The following is a 16409-nucleotide window of genomic DNA, read 5'->3' on the forward strand; positions in this document are numbered from 1 at the left end:
GGCCACAGACAACTTCTCCACTGAAAACAAGCTTGGTGAGGGGGGATTTGGACCTGTTTATAAGGTAAGTCTATGATTACTATTGAAAGTATTTTTATATCTATTTCCAAGAAATGCCTGATATATTTGGTACCATTAATTCAGGGAACATTGGAATCGGGACAAGAAATAGCCGTGAAAACGCTTTCAAGATGTTCAGGGCAAGGAACATTTGAGTTTAAGAATGAATTGATACTCATATCTGAACTTCAACATACGAATCTTGTTCGTCTGTTTGGATTTTGCATTCATAACGAAGAGAGGATGTTAATATATGAGAATATGCCAAACAAAAGTTTGGACTACCTTTTATTTGGTTGAGAACACATCTATTACTTTAATCTTATACACATACAAACACATCTATTTGTGATTTATTATGAAGTACGTACATATTGTGATATATATTACTCATCCTTCTAACTCTATTTTAGGTACTGATCCAACCAGAGGCCTGTTACTAGATTGGAAGACTCGTTTCGGCATAATTGAAGGAATCGCTCAAGGATTGCTTTACCTTCACAAATACTCAAGATTGAGAGTAATTCATAGAGATCTAAAAGCTAGTAATATACTACTTGATGAAAATATGAACCCTAAAATCTCTGATTTTGGTATGGCAAGGGCATTTGTTCATAATGAAATGGAAGCAAATACTGATAGGATCGTTGGGACATTGTAAGTAAACAGTACATATTCTTAACATGCATATATATAATTTCATTTTTGGTTGTTAATTATGGATTCATGTATATTTATACGTACTAAATTTTTTTTGTTTTTATTTATCTGGAATAGAGGTTACATGCCTCCTGAATACGCTATGGAGGGAATTTTCTCCCCAAAATCCGATGTCTACAGTTTTGGAGTACTAATGCTTGAAATCATATGTGGTAGAAAAAACAGCAGCTTCTACCATGATGATCGTGTGATCAGTATAGTAGGTTATGTACGTCAAACACATACATACCATGTTTGATAAAATTTTCAGGTGTGAGATTATGATATCCTAAATGAATTAACATGATGATCTTGTTACATCAGGCATGGGAGTTATGGAAAGAAGGGGCAGGGCTAGAACTTATGGATCCAACACTAGGCGAGTCATGTGTTAGGGATCAATTGTTGAGATGCGTCCATGTTAGTCTATTATGCGTGGAGGAAAATGCCGACGATCGACCGACGATGTCAGATGTCATATCTATGTTGACAAATGAAGGTGTGCCATTACCTATACCTACAAAGCCAGCATTTTTCACAAAAAGAAGGGTGATCGGCAGGGGTGGCGTGGGTGGAAATGATTTGGAGCTTATATCAATAAATGGCTTGTCTAATTCGGATTTGGAGGGACGTTAAAAGCACTAACATATATTTGGTTGGCCTCAGTTATACTTAGTTTCATAAAATTGTAAAGAATAAAGATATGATGATATGTTCGAAGCCTGATCTTCAGGTGATGCTGGCTATATGTGAATTTCCAAAATTATTTATTTTAAAAACTATGTTATTAACAAGGCACTAGTTTCAATATCGTAATATCAGCTTTCATATTTTCCACGTAGGTTATCATACATAGTTTATCCCTAATGTCCTTTTTTTTTTTTTTTTTTGTTGGACGAATATTTGGGACGAATATTTCAATTTAAAAATTATTCCATTTGTAGATGTACCTTGGTCAAGGAGCCCCTCCGTCTGTACCCAAGTTTGGTTTTGCCTCTTTTTAAATTAGAATAATTCAGAATAATTTAGACTACATTTGTATGAAATATATTTATTATATTACATTTAATCATGCAATGCTCCCTACAAAATTTGAGAACGTTGGAACACCAATTAACCTCTAAAACTTGAATTACATTTTTGAATTTTTGTATATTCTATATCATTCTGTAAAGGTGGATGGATATATATATATGGGTTCAAATTGTAAATACATAGAGAGAATAGGATATGTAAAAGTTAGTCGTTTTGAATGCTCACAATAGAAACCTACAGCAGCTCCTTTCTTTCTTCAGAAATGGTTCTTTCCATTTTCATGTAATCTTATCTCGTATATACGAAAGTAGAGAGTTGTTTAATGAACACATTCAATAAATATATCTGTTTATGCCCATTTTATTACAAAATTGAACTTATATATAACAGAAATACCACCGTGACGATATCTCAAGTTTATTACACATTGTCATGTTAGAAAGTTAAAACACATCACAATAATTGACGCATTATAGCACTACGGTGGCATACCCAGTATAAGAGAGTTTTTCTCCTATGCTAAAAAACAAGCATCAACATGTTTTTTTGTGTAAGGAAAAAAGTTAAGGGGCGCTATTTTGAGCGCGTGAGTGACAGCAAGACCTTTGGACCAAATACAAAAAGTATATTATATAATATATATATATATATATATATATCTTAATTAGATGACAACTCAGAATGAATTCAAATCTCTTACTACTTTTGAACATTCCACAATCCAATAGACCACCCCACGACGTTCAACTAGCGTCCATTGGTTCACCGCCCCGCCTTTGCACGCGGCCAACCATGAATCATGATGAACAAGACCAAATTTGGTCATTTATTCTAATAAATTAATTTCCTGCCGCCAGGATACGTACGTAGCTACAACACTAGTGTTACTATATTTGGTAATTATACTAGCAGAGTAAAGATGCAGGTGGTCACCTCTTTCACCGTGGTGCAAACGAAACAACTCCACAAGCAATCCATGCACTATTCTCCCACCTTATAGCTAGGTAGCTGGAGTTGGTTCAGTAAAAATGAATGATTATTCATTCTAATCATCGATATAAGTAAATTTCTACGACTTCATGACTTTTAAGATCCAAAACATCTATTTTTCACATCTTCATTCATAGATCATCCTTGCCATCTTAAACGTGATTAATAAGTAATCTAGTTGGCTCTCCTTGTGAAATTCTTCACAAAATCATTTAAATGAAAAAAGGACTCTTTCAAACCTATATAAAACTTATGTGGGTGCAATTAGAAAACAATGTCTGAAAAAATTGAAGAAGTTATCCTCATATTTGAAAGCAAGAAACAAGAAAAGTATGTAAAACTTTATGCAAATTTGGGTAACTAGAGTAATAGATTGAGGGGAGGCTCTCTAAAATGATTGATATATAGTTAGCGCATACAATTGAATTAGTGGGGTTGTTTACTTTTTTTTTCCTACAGACCCATCCGAATTTCAAACCCGGGACGAATCCTGTGAAATTCCCGACATCACACAAATGTCGGGACCACTCACTAAAACTATAACCTCCTTTTCCAAGGAAGGAATCAAGGAAGGAGACTTTTTGCCGAAATTTCAGAGTCGCCATTGTAATTTGAACATTTCCCAAAATTTCAACCTGCATAAAACACATTTCATATTTCCAACTGGCAGCATGCACAACAAAACAACATGCAATTTACAAAAAAGAGAACCGCTAGCAATGTTCTTAAATCACAATAATGCATTAAGCAATGCAAATAATAAACTCAAACTTACTTATGAATACCCTTACAAATAACATAAATTTGCTTCCCAAATTTTAACATGCATCAACTATCATCTAAGAATTATCACCAAAAGTTCCAAGGCCTCAGCCTACTATACCACATGATCAAACTTAAAACAACATTTATTTTGAACTGGACCTCAGAACAGTCTGGACCAAACTCAATAAAACCACCCAAGTAAAGTTTAGCTCGCGGCTGCACCTAGGCACTACCTTAGGCTGCCTACGTACCCTTACTAAGGGATCAAGCCACATGTAGTTCTTTCATCAGAAATCCCGATTCTAATAATATACAATCCATTACAGCCATACAAATTCATACATTCTAGAATTTATTTAATTCCCTTTTTAATTTAAATCACAACTCACCAAACACAATCTTTTTCAAACCTCTTTCTAATAATCACATAATCTCCTCATAAGCCGGAAAATCCAATGCCACGTATGGGGTCTGTCAACACGCTGGAAAATCCTACGCCATATGTGACCTATCATCTAATATCACATACTCCCCATATGCCGGAACATCCAGCTCCACGTATTGGGTATGTCCACACGCAGGAAAATTCTACGCCACGTGGGACCTAGCCATCATATCACATAAGCTCCCAATACGCCGGAACATCCAACGCCACATATGGGGTCTGTCAACACGCCGGAAAATCATACGCCACGTGTGACCTCTCATCTCATATCACATACTTCCCATACGTCGGAACATCCAACGCCATGTATGGGGTCTGTCCACACGCCAAAAAATCCTAAGCCACGTGGGACCTAGCCATCATATCACATAATCTCCTCATATGCCGGAACATCCAACAAAACGTATTGGGTCTGTCAACACCCCAGAAAATCTTACGCCATGTGTGACCTCAACATCATATCACATAATCTCCCCATACGCCGAAAAATCCAAAGCCACGTATGGGGTCTGCAACATGCCAGAAAATCCTACGCCATGTGCAACCTCAACATAATATCACATAATCCCCCCATACGCTGAAAAATCCAACGCCACGATAAGTGCCAATGCCGGAAAATTCTACGCCACGCTGCAACCTCAACATAATATCACAATCCTCATACGCCGGAAAATCCAATGCCACGTATGGGGTCTGTCAACACGCCGGAAAATCATACTCCACTTGTAACCTCTCATCTCATATCACATACTCCCCATACGCCGGAACATCCAACGCCACGTATGGGGTCTGTCCACATGCCGGAAAATCCTAAGCCACGTGGGACCTCACAATCACAGGATGGTACTTACACAATGTAATCAAACATCTTTATAGTGTGTATATATATATATATATAATAATTCCCAAAATAGCATAAACCTCAACCACAATATAGCATCTGATAATCTCTCAAACGAAAACAATAAATTAATATCCTAGTCCCACAATAATTAAGAAGGAATAACTCCTCATTATGTGTAATGATTCAAGTATTTTTATGCCTGAAATAAAATTCATGTTAGTTACATATGTAGAAGTTGAGATAGGATTGAGAAGAAGACTAGATTGAAGAATGACCCTGTCGAGGATTGTTTTGTATTCATCACAAATTTATAATTACAAGAGTTGACTTTGTGCAAAGTAATAGTAAGTAAATATATCTAGAATAAATATAGTGGTCTGCATATAGGAAAGAATATGAGATTGCTTCAGTCAAGAGCAATCTCCCTTGGTAGATGGAGAAATATTTGTTCATGGTAGAATTACAGGAGAAGACTTCATGGTGTTTTCTTTAGGTGGGAGGCTTCTCTCTCCTCCCCCACCTCAAGCGAAACAGAATGATGTGGAGGTTGAGCTTGGTACTGAGATAATGAAAGCATTCACGAGTGAGCCCTTTGGTGAAAATGTCAGCCAACTGATGATGAGAGTGTTGTGAAAAATAATAGTTTTCCTCTTTCCGTAAAGCCAAATACAAAATATTTATATTATAAATAACATATAAACAAATTGAAAAGCTTTGAAGGTATAATGAAATTGAAGAAAACAAAATAATAGGGAAATAAAAGGAAAATAAATAATAGGTAAGAAGGTGAGTTTGGTACGGTGAAGCACGTCAAAGACGCTGTCCTAAAGCCTTTGTAGCCTCCCTACGTGCAGGTACTGACGGTCTACAAGACTCCAAGATACGACCCCTTGTACACAAACTCAAGATCCGCTATGAGCACGTTCATAGACAGATATAGGTATCCAAGTCACAGAACCATTGCCCAAAATAATAATAATATAAAGTAAAGAATATATGTAAAAGTAGAAAAGGAAAGAATTAGTTTGTGGTGGTGATTGTGGTATGTGATATTCTAACAGTGTATTGTGTTTTTTGTGTGTATCTTGTGTGAAGGAGGAGTGACCTTTTATAGGCATCCAAAACCATGTAACCTTCACCAACCATAAAAGTTCACCAACCAAAAAATTAAGGCATTCACCAACCAGAAATAAAACCTGAATATTAAATATTTATAACCCCCACAATAAATAAAATAAAACAGCCAAAATAATTAAATAAATAAAATGGTTAAATTTTTAAAACCTTTTAAAATTCCAACAGAGAGGACACATGATGGGGGCGAAGAACCCCTTGAGTGAGTAACTCACGAACAAAATGATAGTCGATTTCAATATGATGGGTCCGGGCATGAAAAATGGGATTAGCAGCCATGTGAAGTGCGGACATATTATCAACATAGATGCAGGGAGTTGAGCGCAAAGGAATGCCAAGCTCATGAAAAAGGAAACAAAACCAACGAATTTCAGCAGTAGTGGTAGCTAAAGCACGGTATTCAGTCTCGGTGGTTGACTGAGATACGGTGGATTGCTTCTTGGTAGTCCAAGTAAGAAGATTTGGACCCAGAAAAATGCAAGCACCAGTTGTAGAACGTCGATCACAATAGAGCAAGTCCAGTCAGCATCAGAGAAACCATGAAGGGAAAAATCATGAGAACGATGAAAAACTATACCATGCTCAAGAGTCCCTTTAATGTACAGATAAATGCGTTTAACACTTTGAAGATGAGTGGTGCTAGGAGCATGTATGAATTGGCACACTTGATTGACGGCAAAGACAATATCGGGGCGAGATAGTGTGAGATACTGTAGACCACCAACCATACTACGATAGGGAGTAGGATCAGGCAAGAGGTCACCATCAAGGGACGAGAGCCGGGTTAAGGAAGACAATGGAGTTAGACAGGGCTGACATAACTCCATGTTGAACTTCTTCAACAAGTCAAGTGCACAACGAGTCGAGACAAGGAGATGGTTTTACGCATGCGAAGAATCTCCATTCCAAGGAAGAAGCTAAGATCACCCATTTTGAGACTATCAAACTTGGAACATAGAAGATCAATGAATGATGAAATCTCAGCGGAGCTATGACTTATGACAATGATTTCATCAACATAAATAAGAACATAAATAGAAGTATGTGAGCCATGATGAATAAATAAGGATGCATCTGAATGGCTGTGGAAGAAGTGTTGCTCAAGTAAGAAAGAGGTCAGCCGCTAGAACCAAGCACGAGGGGCTTGCTTAAGCCCATATAGAGCTTTATATAGCTTGCACACATATTGTGGTCGAAGAGGATCTGAGAACCCAGGAGGTTGTTTCATGTACACGTCTTCTTGAAAGAGGCCATTGAGGAACGCTAGGGTGGCTCACATATTTCCTCTTCTTCTAGACTATACTCTAGAGATTCATCTTCTGCATGTCACTCTTGTCGGATAGCAAGTTAGGTGATGCTGATTGTAGGGGTGTCGAAGGGCACTTAAGAAGGAGAGAACAACAAAAGCCTTTTGTGTCGTTTCCCACAAACGGCGCTAAACTGTTAATGCTTTTTTTGGGAGAGGGTCAACTTAGAGAAATGAGACCTTCAAGCAGGAAACAGGCCTAGACTTTCAATAAAGGCTAGCTTAGAAGACAAAATAGGAGAAGCAGATCGTTGCTTCGGACCGGTGTGGTGCGGGCGAAGGCTCTTCGATGCTTAAGTCAACTAAGAGGGGTAACTTTAGCAGAGTAATAGTAAAATATAAGAAAGTAGTTACCCTTTTTACTAAGGTACTGTTTCCTATTTATAGGGAAGTGAAAGTGGGAGGTTTATGTAGATTTCTGATGTGAGACTTTGTGCAAGTCGTTGTGGTGGTGACACCTGTCATGGATATTAGGTTTGGCAGTTTGTGAGCTTGATCGAGAACTTCGGCAGGTGCTTGGCACCTCGGAAGAATTTCTTCCTTCGGCATGGAAGAAGGCGTGTGTGCCATTGGAGTTAGTCGCTTTGAGGCTGGATATGCTCGATTGATTATGATATAAACAACATTGCTCACAGGTTTGGATACATATAGACATAGGAGCAATTAAAAAAATGTAACTTGTTTCCTTTCTTTCTAGTATGTAGCAGATTGTGATACCAGCGCATCTTTCATGTGAATCAAAGTCCAAGTTCCAAGTTGTTTTCTTGGAAAAATTGGAGCTAGGATAGTCATTCTTTCCAAGTCAACTACATTAAAATATAACGCACGACTCATTAAAAAGAACCTAGCCTCTTTTATGCGGGATTTTATAAATTAAAAAAAAGAAAAGAAAAAGGAAAATCATTAGGTCTAAAGAGGAGGCGGAGTTGAGAGGACAGGACCTCCCTATTATTTTAAAGTCTCCGACGATTCCAAGCACTTTGCCGCAACGGAAGGAAGGCAACCACATTCAAAATGTTGGAAGATTTTCGTAAGTGTTATTTAATACTATCAAGTGTCGCATACAAAATCATGTCCCTGACAACTAAATCATGGACCGGAAAATAAACTTTTCTTGCTCGGAAAAGACATATATTGTGTTTAACTTTCTGAGCTGACTCAACTGAACAACTAATTTCAAATATATATGCATGGATGCCAGTGAAATGAACCCTTCATAAACATGATTAATCCAACATTTTTCCTCGACAGCATATTATCTAAGTCACCTAAAAACACCAACATTAGTGTTAAGCCTGGTAGATAATCCACAGCATTAGTGCATATATGTAGATTTCCACTCATTAATGAAACCGAAGTGAAAGCCTGATTGATCTCACGGGGCGCTCTACACCAAGAGTAACGTCATTGATAATATATATATATATATATATGAAGAAATCATGTAACGAAGGGGATTCTTATTTGTACAAATGGTACTTCGAACTTGGAACGAGCATGAAAACGAGTCCATAAGAAGTGATCCCATTTTTTTCATCGGGTCGGGGTAGAGACCAAAGGTCTTGAAGCCCATCCTCTTCATCATAAATGATCCGCTTGCTCCGAAATGACCTGACCCAATAGGGAAATCCCAATTCATTGGGCCTTTACTATTACAAATATTTACACCATTTATCATTACTTGTAAGATAAAATACAACATAGTTGTTGCTAGCAAATACCACTATTTTTGGTTTTGGATCTTCCAAATCATTCCCGCAGGAGGTCCATATCCAATTTGACCTATGGACGAATACGCAAGCATACGTTTCATGCTTGTTTGAGTAATAGCAATGAGATTCCCCAATATCATGCAATCAGTTGTTAGAATCAATAGGTCTTCAAATCGTTCATTTCAAAAAATTGAAACCCTTCTTATTGGATGATCATGAGACTTCCCAAAAATCTAAATTCTTGATCAATGGAGGAACAATATCACCATTTTTGTTCAATAAGATACCAAAAAATTAAATAAAGGTATATACTATCTAGAGTAATAGTAAAAAATATTACGATATTCGGGAATTGTAAAAAAAAAAAGGAAAGAGATCTAAAAGATCTTTTTTTCGGTTGGGGAAGAATAAGAAAAAAGTACTTAAAATCAATAATTTAATTAATTAATTTATTTTATGGATATGTTTGATGTTATAATTCTATACTATAGACATAATTTATAATTTTCTTGAGCCGTACGAGGAGAAAACTTCTTATACGTTTCTAGGGGGGGTATTGTTCATCTATCCCAATGAGCCATTTATCGATATATATATATATATATAAGAATGGTGAAATATTCAAAATACTAATTATTAATGAATTTATTAAGAATTGAAACTTTTCATTAAATTTTTATTTTCCAATTTCTCTTTTTGTAATGAAGATTATGGTAAAATAAAAAATTAAAAAAATTTCATTTACTAGATTTATGTTCCATTCCTGCCAAATAATGACAATGGTGTGTTGGATGGTAATATTTAATTAATTAATTCGTCGGACCTCTTCCAACATTAGGATTGTTGACAATTCCTTTACTTGGTGTATAACATTCTATTGGAAAAAATACACATATATATAAGGATTATGGAAACTTAAATCGGTAATCAATGACATACATGGTGTACGCATGACCATGATAAATTGACAATATATAAATTTTAAAAGTGCTTTATCATACATGAAGGCATTAATTTTTTGCAGGATGTGCCTTCATGCCCAAACATACCTAAAGGTACTTAGAATAATATCTGTTTTTAAATGCTTATAGGGTTTGAGTTATATAAAACGCTTCTAATTCCGCAGGAAGATGATATGATAATGGCAGAGGTACGAGAATATCTTTCCTTTGTTCTTATGCCATGCAGGCTCTATGACTAAAACCCGATGTACCAATTGGCTTTAGTACATGAAAGTCGTCGCAATGTAGGCCCCATAATGGAATTTCAATAAAAAAGAGGTTCGTGGCAATATTTCATGAATTTGCCCAAATCTGTTTTTTCCCCCAATCGCATATGCAGAATATGTAGCTCTAGTTGTGTTTGGGCCAAATCAATGTCATGGGTTTGAAAAGAAATAAAGACAATTGGGCTCAGGCTTTTGTCGATCTCCAGATTGAAGAATTGGACCACAAATAAACTTAATACCCAAAATCTCACTATCAACCTCAATGTTTAGAAGATATAAAATTCCCATAGAACGACTCAGCTACATATATCATGTATCGAGTCATTCTACAGCGAGGGTTTATTTAAGGCCCTTAGAGCATCTCCAAGGGAGATGTCAAATACCAAACATCAAATTTAAATTTGATGGTGATGTGGCAATTTGATATTTAAACAATTTTACACTTAATCCGATATGTCAAATAAATAATTATTGTAACAGTCAAATTATTAAAGATAAAGTAGAAAAAAAAAAAGTAAAATTATAAATGAAAGTCACAGCCATCTGTCTTTAAAAATAATAAAATATTTATTTGACATCTTGCTTTTGGGATGTCAAAAATAACATTGAATCTCCAACCTTCATTCCACATCAGCCTTTGATAATTCGGTTGGAGTGATGTGAGATATTATTTATAGCCTTTAAATGTCTATGTGGCACTTTTGACATCTTGGTTGGACTCTTAGATGAGACCCTATCTCTTAACTTTTAATGAAACTAACTAATTTGATCAAACAGTTAAAAAATAGAGCCTCGTCTAAGAGCCTTAGATAATACCCTCACTACAAAATTCTACATAACATATCAAACAAGCAGCACTTAATCAAAAAGAAGGCTTTTCTTTAGTGAGTTTGAGGAGGGGGCCACCATGAGAGAGGGACAAGACCTTCTTTTAAAGTCCACAATGACTCCAAGAACCGACTCTTTAAGTTGTCTTGATGTTGATGATTTTTCTTTGAAAATGATGATGGACATTTGGTGAAGTTGTATTTGTTACTCGCAAAGGTAGCGTGCAGAAATCACATCCAAAAAAAAAGAAGAATTATATGAACCAACTGTACCTTACTATTACATCACGAACACAAAAGAAAAGCAAACTGAAAATGTAAAATAAAAAGCACAATAATATATATATCCAGCCTCGAAACCTTCTTTTTATCGTGGGGATGCTCACAGTTATATCGCATGGAGCCAATTCTGTACATTGTCTATGAATGAAAATGATGCATACCTCCATCTCTTATTAAAAATTAAATAACCAAAAACTCCCCAAAATCCCACAATGAACCCTAGTAGAACAGAAGAAATATAAAACCATGGAAGTTGATGTCCATTCCCCTCGTCTTTGTTGTTGTTATGATCTTCATCAATGATCTTATTTGGTCGACCACACTCATTTGGAAGCGGGGCACCACAAAGATTAGGATTACCCTCATAGGCAGAAGCATCGAAGCTTTGGAGCTGGGTGCTTGTTGGTATTGGTCCTTGGAGATTATTGTATGAGACATTAAGTTCTTTCAAAAAATTAAGGGTCTCCAATGATGATGGGATTATTCCAGACAAGTGATTCATTGAGAGGTTCAAAACCTCTAAATTTTTTAGATTAGATATTTGGTCTGGAATGACGCCAGAGAAGTTGTTGTAGCCAAGACGCAACATGCGGAGACACTGTAGTTGGCCGATCTCATTAGGTATCTCACCACCAATGTTATTTTCAGATAGGTCTATCATTGCTGGATAGGAAGACAATTTCGACGATAGATAATAACTTGGGTTTGTGATTATAGGGCCCAAGAAGAAAGGCAATTCAAATTCATAACTAGTGTCGTCTTGAGAGGCTTCGGAAACCAACCTTGGTAGTTTGCAAAGTTGCTTTGGAAATTCACCAGAAATTCGGTTCTTTGGCAAGCTTACATGATATAGTCTAGGAAGAGCCCCCAACCAGCTTGGAATTGGCCCTGTGATTTTATTACTACCCAGAAGCAAGATCTCTAGCTTGTTGAGCTTTGACAACCATATAGGTATTTGACCCGTGAGCTGGCATTCAGCGAAACTCAATGCTCGAAGATTTTGGAATCCATTAATATCAGCCATGTCATCATCACCTGGCATTCCCTCACCTTTACAGGAACCAGTAAGTAGGAGTGTGTGAAGACTTTTGCAACTCATTAATATCTTCATTGCCCCTGTGATGTTGGTGAATCGATTGAAACCAAGCGAGAGGAAGGACAAAGATTTCAATGAAAGAATATCAACTTGTATTTGTCCCTCTAGATGATTGTTGCTCAATCGAATGGCTTTTAGGGACCGACATGAGTACAGGCTTATTGGGAACGTACCAGTGAAGTTATTGAGTCTTATGTCAAGTTTAGTAAGTTGACTAAGTCTGGAGAAATCAAGCATGGAGATATCTCCTTCCAAGTTGTTGGATTGCACATGTAGTTCTACAAGGTTTGTACAATTCATCAAAGATGGGGGCAAAGAACCTTCTAAATTGTTGAAATCAAGGTTCACATATTTCAACTTGGAGAGCTTCCCAAAATTGAGAGGAAGCTCTCTGCCAAGATGATTATAGATGAGGTCAAGGATTACAAGGTTGGTGAGGTTGACAATTTTATCACTAATGGCTCCATATAGTGAATTGAGAGGTAATGAAATTTCTTCAAGTTTAGTAGCATTATAGATATCTTCTAGAAGTAGTCCTGAGAGGTTATTGCGACCGGCCCGAAAAACCAGCAGTTCGGAACAGTCCCCTAGTCCAGGAGCAAGGTTGCCACTGAAGTCATTGGAAGAAAAATCCAATAGCCTAAGGAAGGGAGAAGAATGTTTGAGACAAATCGAGGATGGGATATACCCTGTGAAGGTATTGTTGCTGACATTGAAACTAGTCAATTTGCTAGCTTGGTGGAAGAATGAAGATGGAATTACACCATGGAAGTGATTGCTAGACAAATCCAGTTTCTGGATATTTCTGGATGGTAGAGAAAGTGGTAGCTCTCCAGAAAGAAGGTTATAACTCAAATCAAGGATCTCAAGACGACTCAAGGTCACGAAAAATTGAGTTTCAAGTGAACCAGAAAGTGAATTGTGCGAGAGATTCAAGTGGGTGAGATGTGTGAGATTTGCAAGTGATGAGGGAAACATACCTCCTTTGAGCCCTTTGGAGGGTAGGAGCAAATGGGTGACCCTACTATCTTGATCACAAGCGACGCCCTTCCATTGACAACAATTATCAGAGGTCCAATTGAAAGAAAGAGAAGATAAAGTTAGGATGAAGGACATGAGAGAGCTGCGATCAGTTTGGTTGCATGCATGAATATGTGTGGACATAATGGAAGAGAAAAATAAGAAGAGAAGGAAGCCATATGCCATTGGGTTATAAGGCTGCTGAAGTAGTAGCAAGTTTTTTTGTGTATTTACATTACCCACAGGTTTGATAGATATATAGGAGCAAATAAAGACATAATTTCTTTCTTTTCTTTTAGCTTTAGATTATAGACCCGGGATTAACCACACAACACAAAGCGAATATTTTGAAAACTATAGTGATTAGGACTCCAAAGTCAATGTCAAGTAAACCATGCTTGGTTGCAGTCCTTTCGCTTTCATGAAGCAATTCCATATTTAAAAATTGAAGATGTGCTTAAATTTCAACTTTGATTTTGAAGGGTTCATATCAACCATGTTTCATGTGAATTAAAGTCCAAGTGCCAAGTTGTTTTCTAAGACAAATTGGGCATTCTTTCCAAGTTGTTTGCCCCACATGAAGGCAACTACATCTACATTAGCAGACATGCAGCACTCATTCGAGAGAAGCCTCTCTTCTACACGGCAATTAAAAAAAGAATAACAGAGAATTGAGTTGTGAAGGGAATGTTAAAATTGATAACAGTGAAGCCAGAGTGTTAAGACATGGCATGAGAGTTACAGTGCTAGTCATGCCTTATCTCAACATTATATTGACGTTCTATTCATGTTAAAACTACCGGAGAAGCAGAACGTTCATAGCAAATCAACAATTTTAGTCACTCAGCTCCAACTACAAATCAAATTCACAACGACAGCTTAAACCCAAAACAACTCCTTCACAAATTGCAACAATAATAGAAAGAATAAGTAGAAATTACGTATGCCCAGATCAGGATGAATAATAGCAACATTCAACTTTGAGCTTCCTTTCTTTGCCATTTTCAGCTCTTCTCCAATTCTCCGCAAATTCTAATTCGAAGTCTCAGAGGATAAGCTTTTTCTGCCATATTGGGCCAAAATTGGGTCAGGTCTAGGCCAACATTTGTAATATAAAAGTATGGGCTAACCACTTTTTAGCTCTGGAGGTTTGATTTGGGGTTATTCTTGAAATGGTAATGAGATTTTAATTTTGTTAATTTACGTACCAACATTTTAAAATTCGAGTAATTTACACATTATGCAAGTTTGATTGTTTGGTCTTTTGTTAAATTAATGAAGTGGCAGAAGCGATCCCCACTTTTATGCTTATGTCTAAATAAATAAATAAATAAATTCTCTAGAACAATATAAATAATATTTGTAAAACAAAAACCCAAAAGATATATTTATGCTGTTTGGTCTTCCGTGCTTTTACTGGGTTTGGTGCCATGCGGGGAAGGGGGAAGCCACCATCAGTGTGGTGGGAACCCATTGGCTTGAGATTATTGACATAGCATTAAACGGCCAAACATCACTTGCAAACTGAGAAATTGGCAAACAACCATAACCCCACAACACAAAGCAAAGACCTTGTTATTTTGAAGTCTGTAGATTACCCTGATTGGGCGTCCAAAGTCAATGTGATGGGGTTGCGCATATAGTATTAGTCAAGTTGACCATAAGTGATTGCAGACCTTTCACTTTCATGAAACGATTCCATATTTGAAAAATGAAGAAGATTGAAAGTTCATCTTTCATTTTGAAAGGCATTCGGAATCTATATCTATACGTCAAAGAGAGATTTTCAAAGGAAATAAAGACTTCGTCCCACTCTTGGATAATAAAATCAACGAAATGCTGCTCCTGAGCGTGAGGTTTATTCTAAACAAGTGTTTTTTTCGCCCACAAAACTTGAACGCGAATTTGATCTAGCACAATGCCATTATTGTATATGGCTTTTAACTAATCTAGTCAAATTATAGACCGCATTAAGTCTAAAGAGGGCCACTGTGAGAGGACCAGACCTCCTTATTTCATAGCTGTTACTATCAAGTGTCTTACACATTCCAATAACTGACAAAAAAAGAAAAAGAAAGAGAAAATAGATTATGAGAACAAACTGTACCTTACATAAGAAAACAAGAAAACATAAAAAAAAAGGAAAAAGACAACAGACCAAACACAAATGGAACTGTAAAATATAAAGTAAATCTACCCTCTGGAAACTAGTTTCTCTGCAACAGTAGTTTCTGGATCATCTTGAGCGTTGTTTGAATTAGCGTGTTTGGCTAGTACTAGTCTTCGTTTGTGGACAATGCAGACTATATTGCTTTATTGTATCCACAAGTCTTGCGTTGTTTGAATTAGTGTGTTTGGCTAGTACTAGTCTTCGATTGTGGACAATGCAGACTATATTGCTTTATTGTATCCACAAGTCTTGCGTTGTTTGAATTAGCGTGTTGGGCTAGTACTAGTCTTCGATTGTGGACAATGCAGACTATATTGCTTTATTGTATCCACAAGTCTTATTTGCATATTGACTTTGCACACACTGGTTATGAGGGAGCGCTAATTAACTTTTTTTCTTCGTACCAATAAAATATGATATGATATCACATTCACATTAGAATTACCAATAGTATAGTTTCTCTCATTTTACTTTGAGACAATATTTAATATCTCAAAATATTTAGCCTGAACTGTTCTGAAATTTTTGTTTAAGAAAGTCATCTGTAGTTGTGCTAAAATTCTGTGAAATACAAAAACCAGCATTCGGATGGATGGAACCTTGCCGAAAGTTTAATTTCAGAGATAAAGAAAATATTATTATATTGTCCTCCTGTCAAATTAATAAGTTCGTTTCACTCAATTCTTTGCATTGCATCCATAAACATATGTAGCTGAAGATGTATTTGTTCCTTGCTTTGCTTTCATAAACATACTATTCAGTTGATATAGCATTCATGGTATTGGAAAGCCAAAAC

General features: G+C 36.5%; 2 protein-coding genes across 2 annotated transcripts; one reads left to right on the forward strand and one right to left on the reverse strand.

The window, feature by feature from the left end:
• Position 1: 1 nt before the first annotated feature.
• LOC148918759 (cysteine-rich receptor-like protein kinase 10) lies at positions 2-1395 on the forward strand (the record flags this gene model as incomplete). The annotated part of the gene is made up of 5 exons (XM_089048699.1): positions 2-64; positions 145-355; positions 474-717; positions 838-988; positions 1084-1395. Coding segments are annotated over 5 exons (981 nt in total), but the record flags the coding sequence as incomplete, so codon positions are not given.
• A 9904-nt stretch (positions 1396-11299) lies between these two features.
• LOC148918760 (tyrosine-sulfated glycopeptide receptor 1-like) lies at positions 11300-13679 on the reverse strand. Its single transcript, XM_089049442.1, has one exon. It carries the CDS (start codon positions 13627-13629, stop codon positions 11434-11436), a length of 2196 nt encoding a protein of 731 aa, XP_088905568.1. The 5' UTR covers positions 13630-13679; the 3' UTR covers positions 11300-11433.
• Positions 13680-16409: the final 2730 nt, after the last annotated feature.

This window comes from Prunus mume, linkage group LG3 (assembly GCF_029339155.1).
Source record: "Prunus mume cultivar Tortuosa linkage group LG3, ASM2933915v1, whole genome shotgun sequence".
Lineage (NCBI taxonomy): Eukaryota > Viridiplantae > Streptophyta > Magnoliopsida > Rosales > Rosaceae > Prunus > Prunus mume.